We start from the raw sequence: 25,368 nt of genomic DNA on the forward strand, positions 1-25,368 counted from the left end.
TTTGGCAAAAACAATTGAAATCACAACTAAGTATTAGAGAGAAGTAGACCTTTATTTATGTAAATAAACTGGAGTGTTGTCTAATCAATTTTCCTTGAAATAATTGCTCTTACAATTAAGAGGGTGAGATGCAATATGCTGCTGACGAGCCTTAAAAACCATGTGAAATTTTTCCTATAACACAAGAACTATATGATCTAGGTAATGAAGATATATAGTTTTCCATTAAGGGTAAAAGCTTATTCATCTCTGTGTGTGTTTCCATATGCTTGTTTATTTTGAGATGAACATAGGCAAGCGAGTCTTCCTTTATACTCTAGGAAAGCTTGACAGGGCCTTGACAGACCACGTTTATTTTCTTCCTGTACCTTTAGTGAAGTATTGAGATTCTGGTTGTATCCTGTCATTCAATAGGTTGAGCATGATTGCTAATTTATTGCCAGACTGCAGCACTGTGATTTGCATTCCAAATTAGAGGCAGATCCCTATTGTAAAATGCTCTCCTGTTGTTCCTTATGTAGAAGCCTTTCGTTCTTTTTTTTTTTTTTGTCCCCATTCCCCAATAATTACCATTAGAATTTTTTCTTTCACAAGATTTCTACTTGGAATCGGCAGCTTCTAATATGGACCAAACTAATAATTTACAAAGACACCAATAGGCTATTTTTTTCTCTTTTCTTGTAAATGTCCTATGTCACTAAAAAAATACTAAAACAAAAGATTTATACTTATTCCCTTGAAAACCATGTTTTTATTTCTTCTTGATCCCGAAAGGTGTGAATTTAAAGGTCTTATCTTAATAAGAACCTTTAATGGGCCAACCTCGAGATAGTCTAACTGCATCCCTCCTTGGCACCTTTAAATCAAATTAACTAGACACTTCGTGAGGAGGTAAAAGGAAAGGGCATTTTTGTAATGAATCTGACAGGGTGAGAAGGAACTACTGCAGCAGACAGACACGACGAGATTCTGGGCTTTCCCACTGTGTTGGCAAAGGGGGGAATTATGGGTTGGTGGTCCGCTTCATGCTAGGAGGACACCCCTCCATTTGTTCACAGTTCAGCCTGCTTCCAATTTAAAGCTGAGATATCAACAGAAACCTCAATTTCTTTCCCCCATTTTAAATGCAAAGCAGGGCTTGTGAATGCTGCTGTCCCTGCTCCTAGAATTCAGACCACTTTGCACTCCCCCTCCCAAAATTATCTGGCTGTTTGTTTGAATACCTGCTTAATGTGGCACACAATGGCCAGCTCTGAGAAGAAAAATTGATAATCTTCACGGAAGAGTAATTTGAATGAAATTGCACTTGACAGCCAGTCTCCAAACAAACAAGAGGCGCGAGGGAGCCTCAGCTAAGCTCCAAGGACTTGCCCAAGCCACTGCTGCTGGAGCTGCCCAGGGAAAAATAAGCACTCGCTTTTGCAACATCTAATTGAGCCTTTGACTAATTCCGTGCACCAGATTCTCCCGAAGAAAGGTAGCCATGGAAGAGAATATGGAAGAAGGACAGACACAAAAAGGTACTGTGCTTTAAAGAGGTTTACTTGTGATTATTTTGCCCTTTCCTTGTTTGGTACAGATACTTGCCAGAGAGGCTAATGAATCTTTCTTTCTTGGAAGGCATTTTCCCCTTCCTTTTTCATCTGTTCCTCACTTGCTGTAATGTCTGTTGCGATCGTTGTCGTTTGAAAATCTCCCACGTATAAGTATCTAAACGCATATTCAGGTATTAATGATAAGAACAATGCAGTGCGGTAAACTACTCTTTAGTCCAGGCTTTGTTAGACTTCATTTATTTCATGTTTTCATGGTTGTCAAGCTCAGTTCTGAGATTCCAGATTTGAGCCACAAACACAATCGGTGCACAAGTTGCAGTTAAAATTCTGATGATGTAACCATTATCAATACCTTTCCACAGCCATCTGATAGAACAAAGAGCAACAGCATTTGGTGTAATTTAGTTGGGAGTCATTTAATGTATTTCTTTTCATAGATTCAGTATTGTTTTAATAAAAAAAGAGTAAAATTTCATGGATTTGGGGGGTATTTAGTGATATTAGTTTTTCCTTTCTGTATGACTGACTGTAATCAACTTATGGCTGATACATGTAAAATTTCAGATGCATTTTAAAGCTTTATAGTCATATGTGACTATATATGGAATTTTCTAAAAAATTAAAATTGGTCAAATGCTGCCCATTTCAAATGATTCAAACAGCTCTAGGAATTTTTTGTACATCAAGTGGGGCTTCAGAGGAAATTGGTTTCATCCCAGTAGAAGCAGCGTTTTCTCTCATGTCTGTGCACAGGCTTATGTAATGTTAGAAGAAACACTCTTTTTTCCTCCCTTAAGATTAAAAGAGTCATACTACATAATACACATAAAGGAGTTAAGAGAATTACTGGAGAGGATACGTTTTCAAGGATGATTTTAAATGTACAGAAATACATTCTTGTTTTAAAAATGCATTTTTAATGGTATCATTGGTAATTTGGGGGTGCAGGACATGCTTTTCACATGTTAAAATGTTCAGGTATGCTTGTCCTCTTCTCTAAGTATAAACATACTCACACACACATGCAAACACACATTCACCCCTACATACACACATGCACATACACACATGCACACAAACACACACACACACACACACCCCTTTGGGTATACATGCTATTCTTAGACCCACCTGTATTCAGAGAGAAAATATGTAAATAAATGTTTTCTATATGCAATAAAGGTAATAGCTAAGCTATGATCTCCAAAGTTTATGTTCTCCTTATTATTGACATATTTACAGAGAAACATAAAAATTGGCATGACTATAACATGATGTTTTTAAAATAAAAATATCAACATTATTTGTTCTGCACACAAATAATATAGGGATTCATTAGAGATTTTAAGTGATAAATTTTATTAGCAATTTCTGCCCTATGCTATACTAAACATTTCAACAGACTGCTATATTTTATGAATAAATCTCTTATTCCTATATCTTTTATTGTACAGTCATATTCTTTTTAAGTAAAAAAGACAGTTCAAATGTTTTAAGTAGACAAATGACACTCATTACACTAAATAAAATCTTAAATTATAGACCATGGTAACAGGTTGAATGTTTCTCAGCAAGCCGTGGTAGAGGCAGGAACAAGAAAAATGATGTAATGATGTTATGATGTTTTTCGCCCCTTAGGCAATACTAAAAATCGTTCATAGAGGGGAGGCAGTGGAACACTGACAGGACAATCTGTCACAGTGGGTGTCTCATCATTAACGTATGCACATATAAATCAGCAATCATGGAGGAAAACAATGTTAAAAAAATCTGTATGATGGGCTATAAGTACATGAAGGTTCTAAGTAAAATATTTATGGATTGTCTTGTTTACTTAATTGAGGAAAGGATTTAATTTGTCTTCATTCCTGAGTAATCTTTTTTTTTCCTTTCTACTATACCCATGACACTTTTTAATGTTAGATGTTGGCAAGTTACCTTTGAACAATCTCTACAGTAATGGGGAAGGGGACATTGTGAATTTTGTATTGATTGATGTTAGAGGAACTATTTGATAACCAGATGCAATCACTGGAAATGCTTTAAGAGTTCAGGGGGACAGATTTAATGATCCATCTTCTGTAAAGGAAAGCAGCAGCTTATGTTCCCTCTGGTCCTACTTTCTTAAATGGCATAGGATTTTTTTCAGTACAAATTCTGATACCAGCATTCTCTTTGAATTGGAAGACATTTTCCAGTCCTTCTTATAATTTAATGTTTTTTATTATACTTAATGATATTGCTTCTCAGACAGTCTGTTTAAACCAAGGATAACCTGATTATATTAAATAGATGAGCATTACACCAAATGAACATTTGAATTAAATTGTGGAGTGTGGTAACAGGTTAAATGCGTCTGAACAAGACTTAGCAGATGCAGACACCAAGAAAAGTGATGTCATTTTTTGTGATCCTTTTTTTCTACCAGTTTGAAAATTATTCTCCTCCAGAGGAAGCAGCAGCAACTAATTTTCCTTGCTATAAAGCGGAATGATTTAAATTTGTATCAGCCTTTACCCACACAACATTTTAAGTTCCACTAGAATGTAAAATTGAATCCAGTAGTTTAAATATATCAGAGAAGTATATTTAGTTGGATGGTAAAGAATTTATAAGGGTCCCCACAAATGACAGGTTTTTTTGTTTGTTTTTGTATTTATATGCGCTTCCCCCTGTTGTCTGTTAAAGGCAATCAAGAGAAATAATAACTTTTATTCTGAGGCATATTTAGATCAGGAGGGTGAATAATTTAAGAGTATGGGTGAATTCAGCAGACATTCTGTTCAGCCAGTTTTTGTTTTGATAAAATTCTAAAATGGAAGTCATTAATCTGTTGCACCATCTTTTTCTTCAGCCTTCACCAACTATATCTCATTGCACTGTAGGGATCTAATGTTCCTGTTTTTATTGTTGTTTTCAGTATCACTTTCATAAAACATGCTCTCTAAGTAAAAGCCAATTCCCTAAACATGTGTTTAGCCAGAGCAACAATAGTCAAGAATTAAATGGGAAAATGTAATAGTAGACTGTTTTGAACTTGGCTTTGGGGTATGGCCATAATACACCTAACATAACTGTCATCAAAAGCAGGATGGTGTTTTTCTTGTGGAGCTCCTGTCCTCTCCGGGTTTTTCATTTCCCTCTTCTTTCATAGCATACCCTGTACTCTGCTGAATGTTTGGCTATGAGTCTCAGCATTTGCAAGGACCATGCATGGAGATAACCTAGAACCCCTGCACAGATGTAGCTCATGGTAGCTCAATCTCCAAGTGGGTTCCCTAGTAAGGGGAATAGGGGCTTTCTCTGACATGAACTCAGTGGCTCATTGATCAACTTCTTCCCCCGGGTGGGGGGAGCAGCCTTTCTAGGCCACAGAGAAAGACAATGCAGCTAGTCCTGATGAGACCTGATAGACTAGGGTCAGATGAAAGGGGAGGAGGACCTTCCTTAGCAGTGGATTTGGGGAGGGGCAAAGAAGAGGAAGAGGGAGGGAGGGTGGGATTGGGAGGGGATGGGAAGCTACAGCTGGGATGCAAAATGAATAAATTGTAATAAATAAAAAATAAATTAATAAAAAAGGAAGATGGTGGCCATATCCTGGCATCAAAGGCTCCTGGTTTTGTAGAGGTTGAAAAAGGGGAATAAATGATTTTTTATGCCTATTTAAAAAGGCAAAATAATATTCTTCCATTTATGATTATGTTTATATAATTTCTGTTACTTATGATCAAATGTAGTCTTGTCTAAGTACACATGCTAACCAACTGCTGCAGTCTGAAAATGTTGAAGGGGAAGTTTCAGAAATAAACATCATTTAAGTTTTAAGTTTTCCACTGTTGTGGGAGTGGTAAGAAAGTATATGATGTCTCAATCCATCCTGCCCAGTATATGAATCTCCTTTTATCTAATGTGGATACATGCTGTATATATCACCTACCCATTCGTCATCCTATTAACTTGAAGACTAGGTACTTGTTATTAGATATTGGTTGCCACAGTACCAGAGTGCTTATAACCAAGTACCCTCTTATTTTGCTTAATAACCTCAAAGAGCAAAAATAATAATGCTGGCAATTTAGAGAAAAAGAGAAGTCTCTAAAGGGCATTTTTTAAAGTGAAAGGTGAAAACTCTTAACTTCTTTTGATGTTACTAAAACAGATGATAAGGCAAAATCACCCAGATCTGAAATCTGTGCTGGTTTTGCTGTCAACTGCAAACTTAAAAAGTATTGGTTATGTTGAATGCTACGATCTAAGGTCCTTTATTTCATTCCATCTCATCACATATGACACAGATAATTGTGAGTATAATACACTAAATTATTCTGAGAATCACATCCACACAGAAACACTAAATTCACATTTTTATTGCAATATGTCTAATGTTCTATTGTATTGTAAGTTTTATGAGTTTGTTATTTGTTGTGATTCTCTTACTGTTTCTTATTCATTTTTTTTTTTTTCTAAATGTAAGACTCACAACTCTCCATGACATCAGATGTCTACTGGAGATCTTAGAATGTATATACTGTGAATAAAAGGGACTAATGAGTTGGGGAGATGGTGAGAGCATATGCTGGTGCAAGCATCAGGAACAGAGTTTTAGCCTTTTGCAGCCACATAGAAGCAAAGCATGGCATACATGCCTCTAATCAGAGTATTGTGAGGTAGAGGCAGGCAGCTCCAGGAGCTCCGCTGAAACAGGAACTTCAAGTTCAGAGAAAGTCTACCTAAAAGGAATAAGGCACAGAATGGTAAAGCAGAAGACCTGGTAAGCCTCTGTCTTCTATTGGCATGTGCATCCCCCATACGTTTGCATACATATGAATATGCATATGTATGCAGTACACAGCAACATACACATAACATCAGTACCAATGTACCAACACACAAGTAAGAGGATACTGAGCAGGTTTTTTTTTTTTTTTTTTTTTTTGTAAACATGAACTTATGAGAAACATTTTGTCAGTTCCTAATAGGAAAATATATAAGTAGGTTAAGAGTTTCTAATAATTAGTGAATTAGTGGGTACACATTTAAATACACAAATAAAGGGATGACTCTAACCTTGTAAACAATTTCAGTTAATGCATTCCTGAATTAGGAGGGCTTGACAGAGGAAGTCTCCTGAAACAGTGGGTAGGGGAAGTGATACAAAAGAAAGCAGCCATGGTATTACTCACCACATTTTCCTGTTGTAACCTATCTGAGGCACATGCTCTCAACTTTTAAGATGAAGCGTTCAATCACAGCCTTCCTGTTCAACACACGTGCCTGTTCTGCCTTCTTAATAGTGATAGTAACCAAAGACTATCACTATCAATAATATAAATATAAATGAAGCAGTTTCATGGCTTTGATCCCATCACATACCCATTCTTAATTCTCATCGCAGTCCACTAATACCAGTTAATGTGTCAAGTCAGCATGCCCTTAACTTCTTAAAGCCACCAACACATACATGGAGGGAAAGGGTCCAAGTTCTTTTTACTTTGATTCATTCTCAATCCTAGTATCTCTTTGTGTCGTAATTAGGAATACTGTACACTGATATATTCTTTCTTTATTTTTTATTATTGCCCTTGATATTGCTATCCAAGGCAAAGGCATGTAGTTGATCTTGCCAAACACAACCTGTTTGGTTTTGTTGATCGGGACAGAGTTCCTCTGTGTAGCCTTAGCTGTCTTGAACTCACTTTGTAGACCAGGCTGGCCTCAAACTCAAAGATCTGCCTGCCTCTGCCTCCCAGATTGCTGGGATTACAGGTCTGCTCCACAATGCCCAGCTCATCATTTTGTTGTTGTTTATTTGTTTGTTTTGCTTTTAAAAATTATTTATTTATTCACTTTACATCCCTATCATAGCTCCTCCACTCCTCTCCTCCTGGTCCCACTCTCTTCTCATTTCCCTCCCCCTCCCCTTCTGTTCAGAAATTGAAATTTCACCTTACACCCACCAGAATGGTTAAGATCAAAAACTCAAGTGACAACATATGCTGGAGAGGATGTGGAGAAAGGGGAATCCTCCTCCATGCTGGTGGGAATGTAAACTTGTACAACCACTTTGGAAATCAACTGGTGCTTTCTCAGATAATTAAGAATAGTGCTACTTCAAGATCCAGCTATACCCCTCCTAGGTATATATCCAAAATATTCTCAAGAATACAGGGACATTTGCTCAACCATGTTAGTAGCAGCTTTATTCAAATAGCCAGAATCTGGAAACAACCCAGATGTCCCTCAGCTGAGAAATGGATACAGAAATTGTGGTACCTTTACAAAATGGAACACTACCCAGCAATTAAAGAACAAAAAAATCATAAAATTTGCAGGCAAATGGTAGGAACTGGAAAAGATCATCCTGAGTGATGTATCCCAGAAGCAGAAAGACACACAGTATATATGCTCACTTATAAGTGGATATTAGACATTTAATATAGGATAAACATACTAAAATCTGTACACCTAAGGAAGTGAAGCAACAAGAAGGATGCTGGGTAAGATGATCAATCCTCACTGAGAAAGGCAAACGGGATGAACATTGGAAGACAGAGAAAACAGGGAACAGGAAAGGAACCTACCACTAAGCAGCTCTGAAAGACTACCCAGCGGGTATCAAAGCAGATGCTGAGAGTCATAGCCAAACTTTGGGCAGAGTGCAGAGAATCTTATGAAAGAAGGGGGAGATAGAAAGACCTGCAGGGGACAGGAGAGCAACAGAACTAAAATATCTGGGCACAGGGGTCTTTTCTGATACTGATACTCCAACCAAGGATCATGCATAGAGATACCCTAGAACCCCTGCACAGATGTAGCCCATGGCAGCTTAGTCTCCAAATGGGTTCCCTAGTAAGGGGAACAGGGATTGTCTCTGACATGAACTCAGTGGCTGGCTCTTTGATCACCTCTCCCTTAGGGGGGAGCAGTCTGTCCTGATGAGACCTGATAAGCTAGGTTCAGAGGGAAGGGGAGGAGGACCTCCCATATCAGAGAACTTGGGGAAGGGCATGGGAGGAGATGAGGTAGGGAAGGTGGGATTCGGAGAGGATGAGGGAGGGGGCTACAGCTGGAATAGAAAGTGAATAAACTGTAATTAATAAAAGATAATTTTTAAAAAAATGGCAAAAATACCTCCAGTGACAACACATGCTGGAGAGGATGTGGAGAAAGTAGAACCCTTCTCCATGCTGGTGGGAATGTAAACTTGTACAACCACTTTGGAAATTAATCTGGCACTTTCTCAAACAATTAGGAATACTGCTTCCTCAAGATCCAGCTATACCATTCCTAGGCATATATCCAAAATATGCTCAGGTATAGAAGGACATTTGTTCAACCATGTTAGTAGCAGCTTTATTTGTAATAGCCAAAATCTGGACACAACCCAGATGTCCCTCAACTGAGGAATGGATACAGAAATTATGGCACATTTACCTCTTTCATTTTTATCTTCACAAATTGAAGAGTAAATTCAAAAGCACCTCAAGATAATAGTGCTTACAAACAAAAATTAATAGTATAAAACATTTATGACTTTTCCAAATAATTAGAATAGATTATAGAATAGGTTAATAAGTCTATTATATTAATAGAGTTAGAATTGTTAGTATTTCAAAAAATGTACTCCATTAAAGTAACACACAAACAGCAAAGAATTTTGAGTTATTAAAGATGTTGCATTTGATGCTGCCTTTTCTTTTGAATATTGCCCACTCACAGATTTGTGAAAAAACAACTGTTTTTATTCATCTAGTGGATAATCTTCATCTCAGCAAATACAGTCACAAATCATATCTTCAGATGCCATTTCAGTATTTGGTTGACAGGTTCTTCAAACCCATTGGAATTTATGTTTTATGAAACATAAAAATGTCTGTCCTGTAACTTGATACCCTGTATTTACTAGTTTAATAGGCCGGACTTGGAATGTTCTTGTATAAGAAATCATTTTTATCTTTTTCTTCTACCAAATATTACTCTAAGACAATGCTTAGAGAGATATTGGTGTATTACCAATTTAACAGTAATTCACAAAGCATGATCATGCTTATAGTTATGATAGATGCTTTCATTTAGACATAATACTTTTTTGAATTTTATCCTCTAGAATTTTATTCATCATTTAATAATTATACTTTTTATCTCCAAGGTCTAAGACACTCATTGACTGGTTTCCAATATCTTCTTAGGAGAGTGGGACATTATTACTTCATGAGGTAGGATGGGTGGGACTAGGAGAGGATGAGGGAGGGGGTTAAAGCAGTGCTACAAAGTGAATAAATTGTAACAAATCAATCAATTAATCAATCAATAAATAAAGTGTGACTTAAGCTGAAGTATATAAGCTTAAGTACTTATTTAATATGTACAGTGTGAAAGACTGGGGTAAAGAGCTGTATCTTAGAAATTAATTATTTCTTCATTGACCAGAAGATAATAGCTCACAGTGGTTTTCTGCAGCACAAAGATAGCATCTAGTATGTCGATTCTGGTCTCCATTCTCTGCATCCTAGCCAATCCTAGCACATACACACCCTTTCTAGTTTTCTAAATAATAACAGATTTTCTTTATTATGCATAGAAAGAAGCATCTGCAGATCGTTTTTAAAATCCACTTTGAATAACATCAATCAAGTGCTACAAGTATCGATTTCTGACCTTAAAAAAAAAAATCAATGATTTCCCATGTGCTCTCAAGCTGAGCTGTGAATTTCTGTCTTGGATACTCTTAGCCTGAACCATGTTTCTTTTCTTTTTTGTAAAACTAAGGAATAGAGATGATAACTGATTTTCTCTAATTATGAATGGAAGGTTTAACTTTCATCTCAGAAGTAAGCCAGCCCATTATTGGGGATCACTTATAAGGTTCATTGAGAAGTTAAGTTATAATACAAACAAATATAAGACCAGAAAACAAAGGAGGGTGGCCATTGGCTTTAAATGTTGTATATTCTTCTAGAAATAAAAAAGTTCAGCATAATAAAGCATTAAATACTGTCATGATCAGATTACTTTGCAGAACACATATAAAGCATGATGAATTTTTAGAATGTCTACTTTCATACTATAGAAAGCTATGATGAGTTCTGTTCATGGGAAGAGTATTGCACACATAAAGCATCACTCATGTTGCTTCCTGTTTGGGACTATGCATTCTTTTCCTTTATTTTCAGAGTTAGTTTTCTAAATTAGTTTTTATTGTGTTTTGTGTTACTGCATCAAATTTAACCACAAACAATTGGAACTACTGTAGTTGCTGCACTAATCATAGTTGTTATCAGCATCTCCACTCTGCTCATCATAACACATTGTGACTATTTTTAAAGCAGCTAAGCAGTTTTCCTAGAGGCCAAAAAGTGAGAGCAGAAAGATAAATCACTTTTGCGTTGTCCTAATGTGTATTCTCTAATTGTTTAACATTAAATGTAATATGGAGCATGCCTTATTATTCCTCCTTTTTGTGTGTAAATGTTATTACCTGTCTACTTTTTCAAAGTACAGTCTTCTCAAAGGTAAGAATTGTATTTCTTTATGATCCCAACTAACAAAGTATGTCCCTTCATATATGGTGATGATGAAATGATAACAGATAATAGAGAAGGAGAAGAACATGGAGGAAGGAAGAAAAGAGGAAGAAGATAATGTCGTGCTTCTAGGAAAGAAGATAGAAAACATCTCCTCCCAGAGACTCTTCTTACAAAGCCGCTGAAAACTTAGAATGTTGCATTGACTCCATTTTATGCCATCAGATTTGAACTAAAATAATCGTTTATTCTTCAACCTGATAATATTCACCAGTTTGATCGCCGCTTTCAGCAGACTGAAAAGATTTTTTTTCTGTTATTAAAGAACTCACATATTTTTAGCATGCCAAGTCTAGCAATTAAGTAAAACACATTGAACTGTCAAGTTCATCAAATACTTACAAAAATTTGGAAAGAAATTTAGATCCTAGAACATTTTGTAAGATTTGATTAAAGAATAACAGAATAATAATTTAACATGCTGTCCATGGACTTTCTCTGTTCATTACTCTGTTGATAAAAGAAACCATAATTTTAGACATACCAGTTTGAAATTACTTAGGACAACTTAGTAAGATAAGCATTTCATCAAATAATTCTAATGAACCAATTTCTGGGATAATAAGTTCCAAGAATATCATGTCAATAACATATTTATTTTTTATGCTTGATTTCAATTTTCATGTTTCATTATATCAGTTTCTTCTAAAATTTATTTATTTATTATAATTTATTCACTCTGTATACCAGCTGTAGCTCCTACCCTCATTCTCTCCCAATTCCACCCTCCTTTCCTTTTCTCCTCCCATGCTCCTCCCCAACTACACTGATAGGGGAGGTATCTGACCCCAGCCTATCAGATATCATCAGGATTGGCTGCATTGTCTACTTCAGTGGGAGGTAACCAAAGAACCAGCCACAAAGTTCATGTCAGAGACAGTCCCTGTTCTTATGAGGGTAGCCACTTGGAGACTGAGCAGCCATGGGCTACATCTTTGCAGTGGGTCTATATCCTCTCCATGTATGGTCATTGGTTGGAGTATCAATCTCAGAAATCTTGTGCCCAGATATTTTAGTTCTGTTGTTCTCCTTGTGGAGCCCTGTCCCCTGTAGGTCTTTCTGTCTCCCCCTTCTTTCATAAGATTCTCTGCACTCTGTCCAAAGTTTGGCTATGAGTCTTGGCATCTGCTTTGATACCCTTCTGGATAGAGTCTTTCAGAGGCCTAAAGTTTGTACACCTAAAGAAGTGAGAAGGAGGACCCTGGGTAAGATGATCCTCCTTCAGAAAGGCAAACGGGATGGACATTACAAGAGGGAGAAAACAGGGAACATGATCGGAACCTACCACAGAGGGCCTCTGAAAGACTCATTATATCAGTTTCTATAATTAGCTGGTATTTTAAATCTAAGTAAAAAGCCTTATGAAATCATGAAAATTAAGTTTAGGTCAATAATAAGTCAGAATTACTTATTCAGGACATTTTTCTGTCTGTAAAATGTGCATATTTTTATTTATCCAATTTTGGTTAACTATTTGGGTGCACTAATTTCAAATGTACACATCTAGAATTTGTGAAATCACTACTGTGTGAAGTTGAAAATGAAATCTTAAAAAGTCAAAATAACTTCATACTTTAGATGTTAGTTATATAGTAAATTTTTAAAAATCTTGGAAAAATGTTACTCATATAAATGCTATTTTTATATAGTGATTATTTTAAAACAAAAGCTCTGTCCTGTAGAATATCAAAGCAGACGCTGAGACTTGCCAACTGTTGGGCAGAGTGCATGGAATTTTATGAAAGAAGTGGGAAATAGTAAGATCTGGAGAGGACAGGAACTCCACAAGGAGAGCAACAGAACCAGAAGATTTGAACACAGGGGTCTTCCCAGAGACTCATACTCCAACCAAGTACCAGACATGGAAATAACCTAGAACCCTTGCACAGATGTAACCCCTGGCAGTTTAGTGTCTAAGTGGGTTACATAGTAATAGGAAGAGGGACTGCCTCTGACATAATCTGATTGGCCTGCTCTTTGATCACCTCCCCCTGAGGGGGGAGAAGCCTTACCAGGCCCCAGAAGATGACAATGCAGCCACTCCTGATGTGATCTGATAGACTAAGATCAGAAGGAAGGAGAGGAGGACCTTCCCTATTAGTGGACTTGGGGAGGGACATGCACGAAGAAGGGGGAGGGGTGGAGGGAAGGGTGAGACCGAGAGGGGAGGAGGGAGGGGCTTATGGAGGGATACAAAGTGAATAAAGTGTAATTAATAAGATAAAATTAAATTAAAAAAACACTAGACGAAATTTTAATCCTCAAAGTGGTGGCAAATACCTACAATGAAAGTATGACTTATTCTTTTTTATACTTTTTATTTTTTATATTAATCATAGTCATTTAGTTTGTATCCCAGCTGTAGCCCCCTCCCTCATCCCTTCCCAATCCCACCCTCCTTTCCTCATCTCCTCCTTGCCCCTCTCTAAGTACACTGATAGGGCAGATCTTCCTCCCCTTCCATCTGACCATAGCTTATCAGTTCTCTCCTGGACTGGTTGCAATGTGGCCTAGCTAGGCTGCTCCTCCCGGGGGAGAGGGGGGAGTCAAAGAGCTAGCCACCGAGTTCATGCCAGAGACAATCACTGTTCCCCTTACTAAGGAACCCACTTGGATACTGAGCTGCCATGGGCTACATCCGAGCAGGGGTTCTAGGTTATATCCATACATGGTCCTTGGTAGTAGAAACAGTCTCATAAGAGACCCCTGTGCCCTAAAATACTTGGACCTTGTGGACTTATTCATATATGACTACTTAGACTATTTTTCATGGAAAATTATATATAAGTGCATGTTTCATTTAATTTTATATCATCAGTATAATATTTGCCCTTAAATTTCATACTCCACTTTCTTCAAATTCTTTCAGATTCTATAATTATGAAAACACCATTACAACATATGGGTGCTGAGATAATTTCAGGCAACCAATTCTCCAAATATATATTCAGCATATAAAGTGTTAAGCTATAGAATTTATCTATTCACTCAACTCCCTCTATTGAAAAATTAATAACGTTGCTACTTTATTCCATTTCTGTCAGATGATATTGCCCCAAATTACAGTGCCTCAGATAAAAAATTAAATAGCTTTTTAACAAAAAACCTAAACATTTTTAAAGAAAACCACTCCTAGCAGCCATCCTTTGCCAACAGAGCCCCCTCTAAAGGTGTGACATTGTCCTCCTCAGTTCTCTCCACAGTAGGATTTGTCTTTCCTTGAATTTAAACAAGTCTTGCACTTATTATCTCAGTTGCTGTGAGTACATATGTGCAACTTCTGTATTGTGCCAAAAAAAAAAAAAAAGTTTTTGCTTGTAATCATCTGCCAACATATTCTTAAAGTCATTCTCCTCCATTTCTCATAATGATCCCTGAGAGTTTGGGGCGGGGGGAAGAGGGTATGGTGGGAGTTTGTTATAGCTATCCCACTTAGAACTGAGCAGCCCGTAATCTTTTGTTCTCTTCATCTAAACAGTTAGTCATGGGTTTCTGTGTTACTCGCCATTGGTACAAAAAGAAGCTTCTCATGTGAGGTTTTAAAGGTGTAGTAATCTGTGGGTAAAACGATAAGTCATTAGGAATTAATCTCATATTATGTTCATTTAGCATAATAATCATAGGAGGTTCTCCCATAATATCTGTGACCTATCTAGCCACATGATCTTTGTACCAGTCACAGTTCAAATATGGGTTTTAGCTTATGGAATAGTCATTAAATTCAATCAGAAAGTGGTTGGTTACTTCCTTGGTATTTGTGCCATTATTACAACAGTTGGCATTTGTAGGTCAGTTGTTACTGTAGCTCACACAGTTCACAGATGGGTATGGCTGAGGATTGTTTTTCTCCTCTGTTAGCATGAGTAGTACCTTCCAGCACTGTGAAAGTTAGCCAGGAGGGATGACGCTTCCAGGACTGTACTATTTTGAGTTTTTCCATGTTCTGTTTGGTAGCTTTGGCAATAGGGTCTTATCTGTTTATCCCTCTTGTGTAGTTAGAATAAAAATGTCAAAAAACAGAGAAATATTATTTTTAAACAGGTAAATGAAATGTTGTTAAGATGTTTGGAGTTAAGATTATTATAATCTCAAATTAAAATGAATCAAATGACTCATTATCACACTTTGAGACAAACAAGGAATGGACTTTTTCTAAATTGTTAGAAATGAATAATGTATAAATGAACAAACATTATTACACATCTTACAATAAATGTTTCTGGCTCTGCGATGCATTTGTCCCTATTAATTCAACAAGTACAGTCATCACCATCATCTCATGGACTAGGTTTCTTATTTAGTCATTAGATGTACTTGTTTTGGGGTGTGTTAGAGCATAGATATTTGATATATCTTCTATAAACCTTGAGTTTCTATTTCAGTAGTTATGGGTTAGGGCTTAAAACTTTGAAGTTCTAACACTTTTATAGCTGATGCTATCATTGTTATATTGGGGACCACACTTGGACCACTGAAAAGCATTTCTGAAAATTTTCCAAACTCACATTTTAAAATTTATATTTGAATATAAAGATAATATATTTTAAAACTTAAAGTTTGAAAGAAATGCATAATCAGATATTGAAATAATTTAGAGTGAGAAGTTTAAATATGTTCTGGACAATAGTTTCAAATTTTCATTTTGATGCCAGAGCAAGTTCCAGGGCAGCCAGGCCTATATAGTGAGACTCTGTCTCAAAAAAAAAAAAAAAAAATACACAAGGGATCTGTAAGGTTAAAAAAAAATGCCCTGACTCAACATTATGAGTCAAAAACCCTCCTAAGATGCTACTGAGCTAATTTCATGTCGTCCATTTATTGTTGAGCATAGGTCCTACCTTTAAGAGTATTTTTGTTTTCTCAGTGAGACATCCTTGAGGAAAGTATTTATATTTAAGTGGTTATCAAGAGGAGGTTTCAGCCAGATTCATATAAATGCTTTCCAGTAAGTCCTGCCCTCCATCCCTGCTTCTTGTTTGGTGCATTAGAGCTTGTTGTTGAAGTCATAGCAAAAGAATGGTTCCAGAAGGTTCCCACACACATCGTTTGGATAGGTATAATTCAAGGCTTTGAAGAATCATCAAACACAGGTTCTCCAACCTGCAGAGAGAATCAGTGATAGAAAGGGTGAGGCACAAGCTGTTTTCACTGCCCTTGCCTCATATTTCTGATCAAGATCATAAAGTAATCATGCATTAAAAGGAACTGCAGAGATAAATGCTAACATTAAAGGCTTAAATGATGCTGGGTTTGTGGTCCCCATAAAGTAAATAAACTATAATTAATAATATAATAATGATACAATAATAATATAATAATGATAATAATAAAGAAAATGTATAAAAGGAGATGTTTTAGGATTTTTAGATGTGATAATAATAAAAAGTTTTATCTTTTAAAATTTGGGGTGGTCTGACTGCGTATGGTCCCCACAGGCTCATATATTTGAATGTTTTTCCCCAGTTTGTGGAACTTGTTAAGAAGGATTAAGAGGGGTGGCTTTCCCATACCACAAGAGGGAGCCCACCCCTGACACTATTAATGATATTCAGACAGGAGCCTATCATGTTATCACAGAGGTTTCACCCAGAAACTGATAGAAACTGAGGCAGAGACTCACAGCCAAACATAAAGCAGAACTTGGGAAATTGTAGCCAACATTTTTGACTTTGTGGATTTGAAAACTTTCAAAGCAAATTCCTCTGGGGAAGAAAATACCCTTGGGAACCCATTATATGTTCATTAGGCTAAAACAAACAAAGAACTTGCATCAGTGGAAGAACTTAGAAATTGTCTTTCCCTTATCAGTACCCCCTTGGAATCATACCTCAGTTCTTCCTGAACTTCCAGATGTGAATTCCACTGTTGAATTATGAACCGTATTCAATAACACAAGTCAATAATATGCAGTAAGTGATGTATATTTTGGCTGTTACCTATTCATTAAAAAAAAAATTCCAACATGGATTTAAAGCCCAATTCTTCCTTCTACTGGCCACATATAAAGCAAAGAAACTGATGTGACATTTCAGAGGTGCTTTATTTTTACACACTGTCCAGTTGTTGAGTCTTTGTATCAACTACCATCCACTGAAGAAAGAAACTTATCTGAATAAGACTGAGAGCTGTGAAATATTTATTTAGAAGATACTTTGATAATATGTCTACTTAACAAATTAGTAGTAGTTTCTTCTCCTCTGGGGCCTATCAACTCCCTGACCATAGGTTGTTAGCAAAGTTTACAGTGCTAGGCATGGATTTCCTTCTGAAGGTCAGGCCTTAATTCTAATCAGAAAGTTGTTGTTTAACCCCATAACATTTATAAACTTTGAACCCAAGAAAATATATTTTCAGGCAAGTCACAGAGTTCACAGCTGCATACAAAACCCTGCATAAAGCCTTCCAGTGCTATGAAAGGTAGGCAGTATGGAGAAAGCTTATAGGTTGGTAACAGTTTGATTTCTCCATACTTATGACCAAAGTGTGTGATGTTTTTAGCAGTAGGCTCCTATCATTAAGCTCTGGTGGCCAACCAAGGACACATGTCAATATTCCATATTGTTTTGGAGGTCTTTGCAGCCTCCTTGACTAACAGATCCAGCAGCTGTGCTTTTTATCTGGCAACCTGTTACATCATAAGTGTTTGAGGAGTGCTCAGACATAATTGTGACATCTGTATCACACACCCTCCCACCAAGTGTCAGGGAACATCTTGAGAAAGAAAGTGGGATTATTGTAAGAGCTTGGGTTAGGTAAGACTGTCTTGTCACAAGGAGAGTGCTGTGCACTATTGGACTCATAGCAGCTGTGGTTGCTAGCACAAGACCAAGGCTGCAAACATTCCCACACTGGTGAGGGAGCAGCACATAATCTCCACCCCCCTTTTTAGAGCAGTTATTGACAGCTGATGGCTGTTAGGAGAGATAATGTCCTGTATAAACTTCACCTGGGGTTGATGAGGTAGCTATCGGCTTGATAGCTTATTAACAGGATACCTTCTAGGCATCAGTTTAACTGGTGTAAATCTCTCCAAGGGGCTGCTATATGCACATTAACTGGATTCTGTCATCTCTAAAGCAAAAATGCAGTAAAAATTAGAATAGAAATGTAAAGACGAGCCCAGAGTAATCCTGGAAGTAACATCTGTCATTTCTGCCATGTACTATTTTTTACAAATAAGTTAATAAACAGCACTTACTCAAGTAAAAGGTACTGCAAAGGACACAAATACTGCTAAGTAGGCATTACTAAATACCTGCATGTCAATATCTCAAATAGAAGATGTTCAAAATGGAATTTGAACATTTAACATTTAAATGTTAAATGAACTTTATATTTCTGTTCTCAGTTTTCATTATTTTGGGCATCACTTCTATATGTTTCCCGAACTAGAATCCAGTGAGTCATTATGAATAATTTATGAATTTCTAATAACTGTTAACTTGACCCTTTGAGCAATATCTAAGTATCCACGAAATTTCTTTCTCTTAGTCATTTATCCTCATTGTGATTCTTTTTATCTCCATCTTATTATTTGATAATACTGTTAATCAAGTCTTACCTTCAGTGATTTCAGTTTTCTATTACATGTTTCAATTCATTCAATCTCTAGTCACATAAAGGGTGGTTTCCCATGTCAAACTAAATCTATTCTTGAATTCTGTGCTTTGTAGGCTTCCATAAGGATCAATGTAGTTCAGTAACAGAATGTTTACTTTGCATGCACGAAGCCCTTGTTTTAATCACCAGCACTGTAAAAATAAAATAAAATAATAATGAATAATTAAATAGCTTACGTTGTGTAGAGAAATTTTAATTCAGCTATGAGGTTACTCTGGCAAGAGATCATATCCAAAGACCTAGAATACACAGATTTAATCCCTCTGGCTAGATTACAGACACACCCTTAGTACATACCTTTTACCTCAAACAATGAGGTCTAATTGAGCATCAGACAAAGTGATGAGACAGAGAGAGATATGACGGAATGAGTCAGAGATAGGATATGCCCAACTCTCAGGCAGAAAGAAGAGGCTGCTTAAGAGCAGCATGGGGAAAGAGATGAGAGTTCAGTTTGGTGCGGTTCAGTTGAATACAGTTGAGCTCAGTTGAGTTCATTAAGTTCTATGCAATTTATGGAGTTCAGAGGCAGTTTTTCCAAGCAAAGCAATTTCAGTCAGAAGCTGAAAGAAGATGGATTGAATCAGTTGGCATGGAAAGGAATTTGAGCCAGAACAGCTGAGTTGAACTACGCAGCCAGAGTTCAGTAAAAGCTAGAAAGTAGAAAGTAAAAGTAGAACGTAACCTTATTCAGCAGTAAGTCTCAGAGGCTGAAAACATTTTAGGCCTAGGTTTGCAGATGAAGGCTGGTAGCTGAAGTCTGCCAAGTCCAGTCTTATACAAGATGGTACAGAGGCTAGAAGCTTCCAGGCCTAGGTCTAAGGATAGTTATAACAGGTAGAAACACTCTGAGCTCAGCTCAAACCTTGTATTGTAAAGCTTGGGTGTGGCTCTCATCTCATCCCCTCATATGAAATAAAAGCAAAATTCACTACATTATTTTATTAATTTTAAGATATATTGATTACTTTGGTGTATCAGTTGCTTCACCATTTGGTTTGAAGTAAACTCCCTAACCTCATTCTCAATCTCATATTTCATATAATAATTACTTAACATTCTCTTAATTAATTATTAAGCATATCATATTATATTAATGTACCTGGAAGACGCAGTAAAAAATGTCCCATGACAAATTCCAGATATATATATATATCTCGCAGGTATAAACCAACTCTAATCACCATATCTCCAAATTTGACTAAGCTTCCTATTGCTATAATGATATCTGTTCAATTCATGAACAATGTCTTTGAATAGGAGCCTCCCACAGACGGCCTCTGAAAGGCTCTGCCCTGTAGACTATCAAAGCAGATGTTGAGACTTATGGCCAAACTTAGGGTAGAGTGCAGGGAATCTTATGAAAGAAGTGGGAAATAATAAGATCTGGAAAGGACAAGAGCTCCACAAGGAGAACAACAGAACCAGAAAATCTGAGCACAGGGGTCTTTCCTGAGACTGATACTCCAACCGAGTACCATACATGGAGATAACCTAGACCCCCTGCACAGATGTAGCCCATGGCGATTCAGTGTTCAAGTAGGTTCCATAGTAATGGGAACAGGGACCGCTTCTGACATGAACTGATTGGCCTGCTTTTTGATCACCTTCCCCTGAGGGGGGAGCAGGCTTACTAGGCCACAAAGGAAGACAATGCAGCCACTCCTAATGAGACCTAACAGACTAGGATCAGAAGGAAGAAGTAGAAACCCTCCCTTAGCAGTGGATTTGGGGAAGGGCATGCCTGGAGAAGGAGGAGAAAGAGAGGGATTGGGAGGGGAGGAGGGAGGGAACTAGAGGGGGGATACAAAGTAAATAAAGTATAATTAAAACGAAAATAAACAAAATTAAAAAGGAAAAAATTAAATAAAAATACATTTTAACATGATTATAATACTCATCCAAACTGAATAATTTTACTTTTGTAGGCAAAATAAATACAGTTATTTTTTTCTACCTGCATTAATAGGTTATTTTGTTTTTATGCCAGTTTTACTGATGATTGTATTGTCTGAAGACTCTTAATTTTATGATTTATATGTGAATATAATGACAGGTTATGATATCAAATTAACAATTTGATTAAAAATAGGCTTTGGGGCTGGAAGATAGCTCATTTAGTAAACTGGATACCTTACAGCTAGTTGACCTGAGTTCACATTTCCAATATATGAATACAAGAATAAGGTGCAGCATTATAAATGAAAGCCCAGTGATGGCGAAAAGAGAGAAAGAGACAATCTCCCTGATGTTCCTTCCAGATAGCTTATAGTATAAAGAAAAGTTATAGACCAATGACAACTTTCTTAAACAAAAAAGTGAAACTAACATCTGAAGTTTTTCCTCTGACTTCCACACCCATGTTGTGTGTATTGGCACAGTAGCACACATGTGTACCCATATACATATAGATTGTTTTAAGTGTACAATTATGTTTTAAGCCCCACACTTATGTGAATATATAGAGTTATTTCTGGATTTTTGAAGATGCGCCATTATTTTCCTGAGTGAGGTAAAAGAGAACCAGAAAGACATGCATGGTATATACTCAGTTATAAGCAGACATAAGCTATGTAATACAGGATAACCATACTAAAATTTACAGACCTAAAGAAGCTAAATGACAAGGAAGACCCTAGGGAGGATGCTTAATTCTTACTCAGAAAGGCAAATAGAATAAGCACTGGAAATGGTTGAAGAGCGGGAATAGGATGGGAGCCTACCATAAATGGCCTCTGAAAGACTCCACCCTGAAGGGGATCAAAGCAGACTCTAAAATGCACAGCCAAACATTGGGAAGAGCATAGGGAGTCTTATGGAAGAGTGGGGGAAGAAAAGGACCTGGAGGGGATAGGAGCTCTACAAGGAGACCAACAAAGCCAACAAATCTGGGCCCAGGGGGTCCTTCAGAGACTGATGCACCAACCAAGGACCTTCCATGGAGAGGACCTAGATCCTCCACTAAGATGTAGCCCATAGGCAGCTCAGTCTCCATGAGAGTTCTCTAGTAAGGGGAGCAGGGGTTATCTCTGACATTGATTTGGTTGCCTGTTTTTTTGATCCCTTCCCCTTAGTTGGGTAACTTTGCCAGGCCACATAGGAAGAGGATCCTGGCAGTACTGATGAGACTTGGTTGGCTAGGGTCAGAAGGTCAGAGGTTAGGGGAGGAGGGCTGTGCCTTTCTGTGGTCTAGGAGAGAGGGATAGGGGAAAGAGGGAGGAAAGGTAGGACAAGGAGGAGATGAGGGAGGGGTCTACAATCAGGGTATAAAGTGAATAAATATAATAAATAAATAAGTGAATAAAAATTTTCAGAAAAAGTCAAGACCACAGAATGTTTAGAATATGATATAATTTTCTTAGAAGTATATGAAACATACACATGTCATTGTGTTTGAATTACCAAGTAGAACATAAATGTCCCAACATTGTACTAAATACTTTTTTGTGTTTTGTTTAGAGCTTCCATATGGATACAGTTATCCATGAGTAATCTTTATTGGATGAAAGGACTATGAATCCTTTCTCTGATGCACAGATTACATTTAATTTCTAAGTACAGTTTTAAAGATCTAAATCTAGTTCTTTTTAATACACTGGGTTTTTTATATAATAAAACTCATAATAGCAGATATTGAACACTTTAAAAATTCATAGTGAATAATGAAGCGACACTCTACAGTCTGTGATTGACACTAGTTTCCATGGTAGCACGTGGCAAGTCACTTAGACTCCATGACCTTAATTTTTTTTTATTTGCAATGTTAAGGAGTCAGACTAGAGTTCTATATTAATTTTAGTCATGTTCTTTGATCCAGTGCTTTCAAAAAATATACAATAATAATCTATTCTTTTATTACAATATTTTATATCTTATTTTTTAAATAAAAGAAGCATCCTGTCATTCAATACTATTTAAAAAAATAAACCTGCCCGAGCAGCGATTTTCTGTTACCTATCATCAATTATATAAAAACACAAAAGAAAGATTTACCAGAAACCAGGGTAATTCATATTTTACAAATTTATTCTACTTTTTTCCTACTTTCCTTTCTCTTACACACAATTATGCACATGAATTATTCCCCAAAAGCTCATTCTTATCATACATATAATAAGAATGATCAAGTGAGGAGAAAATATATGGAAAATGTATAAAAGATTAGCTTAAATATTTCTTTCATCGCAGTACAAACCTATTTTGCCTTCTTGTCCTCCTAAATGAAGACAAGTAACATTTTATAAGCAACAAACAGGATATTTCCTCTTGTTGCAAAGTCCTCTACCCACACAACATGTGATGTTCTTGCTTTTTAGATGAAGACCTTCATAAGCAATCACTCACAGGATTATACTCTTTCACTCATGGCTTCAGGAATTTTTATTTTATTTAAGAAATGGAAGGGATATAGGAGGAAAAGAGGAAGGGAGGGTTGCACTGGGAGAAGATGAGAGAGTGTGCTACAGCTGGGATAAAAAGTGAATGAATTGTAACAAATAAATAAAAATAAATTTTAAAAGTTAAAAAAAAATGGAGTTAATTTTAATTCACTGATTTTCAACTTGAAGACCTGAGCATTCCTGCATCACATTTATCTCCAAAGGCATTTGCTTTTGAAGTAAAGAAGCTAAAACACAGTGGCTTTAATATTTTGGTAGACAATAAGCTCATAAATATAATATCCAAAGAATGGAAAAACAGCATCAGGATTGTGATACTGACAGCATTCTGGTTATTTTAAAAATTGAAAGAAATATTTTTCGTTCAGTCTCAGGAATCTCATTAATGTGTTAGTCCCTTTATTTTGCTGCCGAATTTGTTGACAGATAGTAATTGGGTCACTGTATTGAAATGCCCCATGTAAGCTCAGAATGCTCTGTGTTGGTTGCCATGACAACCATAGTGGTCGATTAAACATGCTCAGAAATTGGAAACCTGGGCTTCTCAGAAGCCGCTAACTAGATGGAGAATAGAATACTGTCTCAATAATGTTAAATTGGGCAGAAATTTTTTTTAAGTTTTCTTTAAGAGCACCATCATATACTTATGCATCATTAATAAGCCAAACTTTTAACATATAAAAAGGTAGATGCTTAAAAACTCACTTAAATGATTACAAAATTCAGTTTTAATTTAAAGTTAACTCAAAGGAGGCTGAAGTAGCGTTACAATGCTAAGTAACTGTTGTAGGTAATGCTAATGTTAGCCAGTATACATACATTGGCTTTAAGTGGTGACTTGTATTTAGCTGGTTTCCCCTTTAAACTGTTCAGTGAAATGAATGGCAGATGATCTCTGCAGATGGCACACAGAAGCGTACTGGCACTCAGGCAGAGCCACTGCTGGCCAGTCGCTCCCCAGCCAGGTTTAGGGACTTGGAAGATATTGAAGGAGGAGATCATTAAAGAAGCAGAGTGCTGGGTTGAAATTGACAATGTGACACATACGTGTGTTTTTCTTCTTTGGCTTGATTCCATTTCTTTGGCTTATGCATAAGTATTAAAATAGAGAAAAACTTGGACAAATAGTAAATTAGAGCAAGTTATTACAACCAAGTACTAAACAATCCATACTCTTCTCATTCCTTTTCTGTGATTTCTAAGACCTTACTGAATTGGGTCGGAGAAGAAACTATCTGCATGTATCTGCTTTAGAATAAAATCTCATTGTGTCTGGTGGAGAAAAGAACAAAGACAAGAAAGTGTATATGAGAGATTTAATCGTCTGTCCTTGGTTTAGAAGCTACAAAAATTATTGTATGTGATAAATCAAGGAAGCATATTTAATTTATTCTCTTTCATCCATATGGCTATTAAAACTCAACTATACCTCCTTTCAATGAAAGTAAGCAGATTATGGATATTAGCTCTGAAAATATTTTGAGGTTTACCAAGCTTTTTTACAAAAAAAAAAATCTGTTGTTGAAATTAAAAACCAAAATTCATTTTAGCAGCTTTTGAAGGGATAGCAATACATATCATCTTTGTATAACAGGGAACTTACTGTATAGAATTAAGGAATGAATTTGGGGCAGGTTTTGGCCTAAAGCCATGAGGGCCTTGAGAAGACACAGCTCTTCATATAATGTCAGGATTAGGTGCCTTTTAATTCCTACCTTGATGTAGTGACATGACACAAACATTTTAATGATATGTTCATTTAGTACGAAGATAACCTATGGTGTTGGTTCCAGTGAGTTTTATTTATATAGTCCTCATTGTCTGTGCTCCTTGTCCATAGGTAAAGTTTTTACTGATTACTGTATACATTAATTTTTGTTTGTGTTCAATTTTGTTACATCCACATTTAATATTTTATCACATTAAAGTCAAACAACGATTATAGAAACTGAATGTAGTTGAGTAGTTAACTATATTAGATTAGTTATAAAAGTAAGCAACTAAAAAATTCTAGGTTTGAAATTGTCCTATAGCATTCTTACAGTCTGCAAGATTTTATTTTTTTCAATAGAGATCACTAATACTAATGAATGTCATTGATAATCATATAAAGTTTTCAGAGACTTTTGTCATTAAATTTTTTAGTTTGAGAACAAATATTTCTTTTGTTTTTTTTCGTACATCTGTCATGACTCTTTGATCAATGTT

General features: G+C 36.4%; 1 protein-coding gene across 2 annotated transcripts in view; it reads left to right on the forward strand.

Moving 5' to 3' along the window:
* The window catches only part of Gpm6a (glycoprotein M6A), a 310,605-nt gene that overhangs the window by 181,522 nt on the left and 103,715 nt on the right, over nt 1-25,368 (forward strand). The window contains exon 1 of one of the 2 annotated variants that reach the window (XM_060381791.1): nt 901-1,520. The exons of the other annotated variant lie outside the window; for it this stretch is intronic. Coding sequence (XP_060237774.1) covers nt 1,484-1,520 — 37 coding nt within the window. The 5' untranslated portion in view covers nt 901-1,483. Of the gene's footprint in view, nt 1-900; nt 1,521-25,368 lie in introns of those variants that run through there. 2 annotated transcript variants of the gene reach the window in all.

The sequence above is a fragment of the Meriones unguiculatus genome, chromosome 4 (assembly GCF_030254825.1).
Source record: "Meriones unguiculatus strain TT.TT164.6M chromosome 4, Bangor_MerUng_6.1, whole genome shotgun sequence".
In the NCBI taxonomy this organism is placed as follows: domain Eukaryota; kingdom Metazoa; phylum Chordata; class Mammalia; order Rodentia; family Muridae; genus Meriones; species Meriones unguiculatus.